General features: G+C 48.6%; 1 protein-coding gene across 1 annotated transcript; it reads right to left on the reverse strand.

Annotated features, from left to right (window-relative positions):
• Positions 1 to 723: 723 nt before the first annotated feature.
• On the reverse strand, positions 724 to 2,072 carry LOC105311007 (peroxisome biogenesis factor 2). Its single transcript, XM_011387068.2, has one exon. The coding sequence runs from the start codon at positions 1,980 to 1,982 to the stop codon at positions 1,068 to 1,070; it is 915 nt and encodes a 304-aa protein (XP_011385370.1). The 5' UTR covers positions 1,983 to 2,072; the 3' UTR covers positions 724 to 1,067.
• Positions 2,073 to 2,125: the final 53 nt, after the last annotated feature.

A 2,125-nucleotide genomic window follows, 5' to 3' on the forward strand; every position in this document is an offset into this window, starting at 1 on the left:
CCAAATGATACAGACTGATGATCTGAAATCACTTTTTAAACCACAATTACTGTTCTGTTAGTCTTCAGAGCCTGGTGTCCCTACTCTAAATGTCACCAGATTATAGTTTTCCTTTTTTAGTTCTTTTTAGTTGATACCAGGTTTTATTATTTCTTATTACTGTAAACACACCTGCTTAACCTAGTTTTCTGCCTCTCTCTTACCTGTTACTTTTAACTGGCTGGTGACAGTTCACCGGAACTCTATTCCAAGTGAAGCGGCCTGTCAACGGGGACCGGAGGGGCCAGCTCGCGAGTAGAGCTTTGCTGGCGTGTCGCCTGCCAACTATTCTCATGAGCAAGGAAAACCAAAAAAGAGAAACTATACAGAAAAACAATGGGGAGAGAGCACTAAAGGTGACACGCGTGAAGACAGCCACCCAGCTTCTCCTCCGAGGATGACCCTGCCACCCAGCCGTGGGGAGGGGGCGCCTGGACTCCGCCGAATTCTGGGCAAGAAGCTCGGACTCCAGTGGGCAGAAGGCTGGCAGGACACATGTCATCAGCTTCCGGTGACATCGTTCTGCCTGAGAACGGAGTCCACAGAGCCCGTCACGAACTGGCTCCAGAGAAAAGCTCAGAATTACAACCAGGCCACCGGATCGTAAGGTTTAAAATGACAGATCTCATCACTGTGAGACTATGATGCTGTAACACCATCTCCGAGAATAAATGCACACTCATCCCAGAGTCTCCAAAATCGTTTACTTTCAGTCTAACCTTTTTCTACGAAGGAGCAAAATGAGGGAACATTCTTAGTAGTCACCTGACAAAACTGTCCATTATTCTTGACATTAAAGGATAATGAATTAAATTAAATTAAAGAATAATGAATGCAATAATTAAGAAAAATACAGAATATATTTAGACTCAGGTGGATCCCGGTGATTGGGATTTAGTCACGCCCGGCAAGGCACAGAGGACAGAGGAGCACAGGCACTCAGAGACACCCAAGCGGTGTACTCAGGATGACTATTATTAAGAATTTCAACATAATGCAGTTTTCCTCAGAAGAAACAATTTTACTTTCTAAACAGCATTCACTTCGGACATCTCGATGCCCGATTTCAGCGCCTGCACGCCGTGTGCCTCTGTGCCACACGCAGGACACGTAAAGGACATGTCGAATAAGAAGCTGCTCTTCACGCAGTAATAGCAGAAGACGTGCTCACACCCTACGGTGTGGGGCATGGTGGGCCACTCCCCACACAGGGAGCACTGCTTGCCTCTGGCGGCTACTGTGCTGTCGCTGTTAGGGGCACCACGAAGAGGGCTACACCACGAAGATAACCTGGCTTTCAACTTCTGGATATTGATGAGTGGTAAGAGGAAAATGAGAAACTCGGCGAAACCATGCCAGAGAAGTTCCCTGTTCATATACTCGAAGCCAACTTCACGCGCGCTCTGGGGCTTGCAGAATACTGAACGGATGCCTAGGAGGCGCTCTGTCAAAGTTGCAAACTTGCCCCTTTGAAGGAAAATCAAGAAATTCATCAACCCACCTAATTTCAAAAGTCCAACCATAAAATTCACACACTGTTTGGCTTTTCCGAACGACGCTAAGTGACGGTTCCGAAGTAAGTCATAGCATCGCTCCTCCAGCCACCTCCCCCCGATGGTGCAGACGGCGTACCAGACCTTCTGATTCGCGCTCGGTGGCTGATACCTCGGGTTCGAGGAGAAATCGTTTTTGTACCGAATATTCAAAACGGACTGGCCCACAGTGGCATTTTTAGAGTAAATGGTGAATCTCCACAAGAAAAGCCACAATAACGCTTTCACCTCTGGTTCGAAGCGCGCGAACAGCCCGGGCTTAAATCCGTGGAAGCACTGAGTGAACTGGGCCCAAACCAGCTGCTCCAGGGCCTTGTTGAGTTCAAGTGCATCCAGCTGACTTATTCTCAGCACCCTGTGCGTGCTCTTACTCTCCTCTCCGGAAGCCATGCCTTCTCCCAAGGTCTCTAGGGGAAAGGACAATCAGCAAACGTCAGACAGCGGCGATCTTGTGCCACCTCCTCAACCTACCCCTGGAAAATGGTGACGCACAGTGACACGGCACACCCAGAAGAGGGGCCTTTCAGAAGTGT

This window comes from Pteropus vampyrus, unplaced genomic scaffold (genome assembly GCF_000151845.1).
Source record: "Pteropus vampyrus isolate Shadow unplaced genomic scaffold, Pvam_2.0 Scaffold21109, whole genome shotgun sequence".
Classification (NCBI taxonomy): Eukaryota; Metazoa; Chordata; class Mammalia; order Chiroptera; family Pteropodidae; genus Pteropus; species Pteropus vampyrus.

Bases quoted from the DNA above. Each gene is read 5' to 3' on its own strand.
- LOC105311007 (XM_011387068.2), bottom strand. From the start codon at position 1,982: ATGGCTTCCGGAGAGGAGAGTAAGAGCACGCACAGGGTGCTGAGAATA.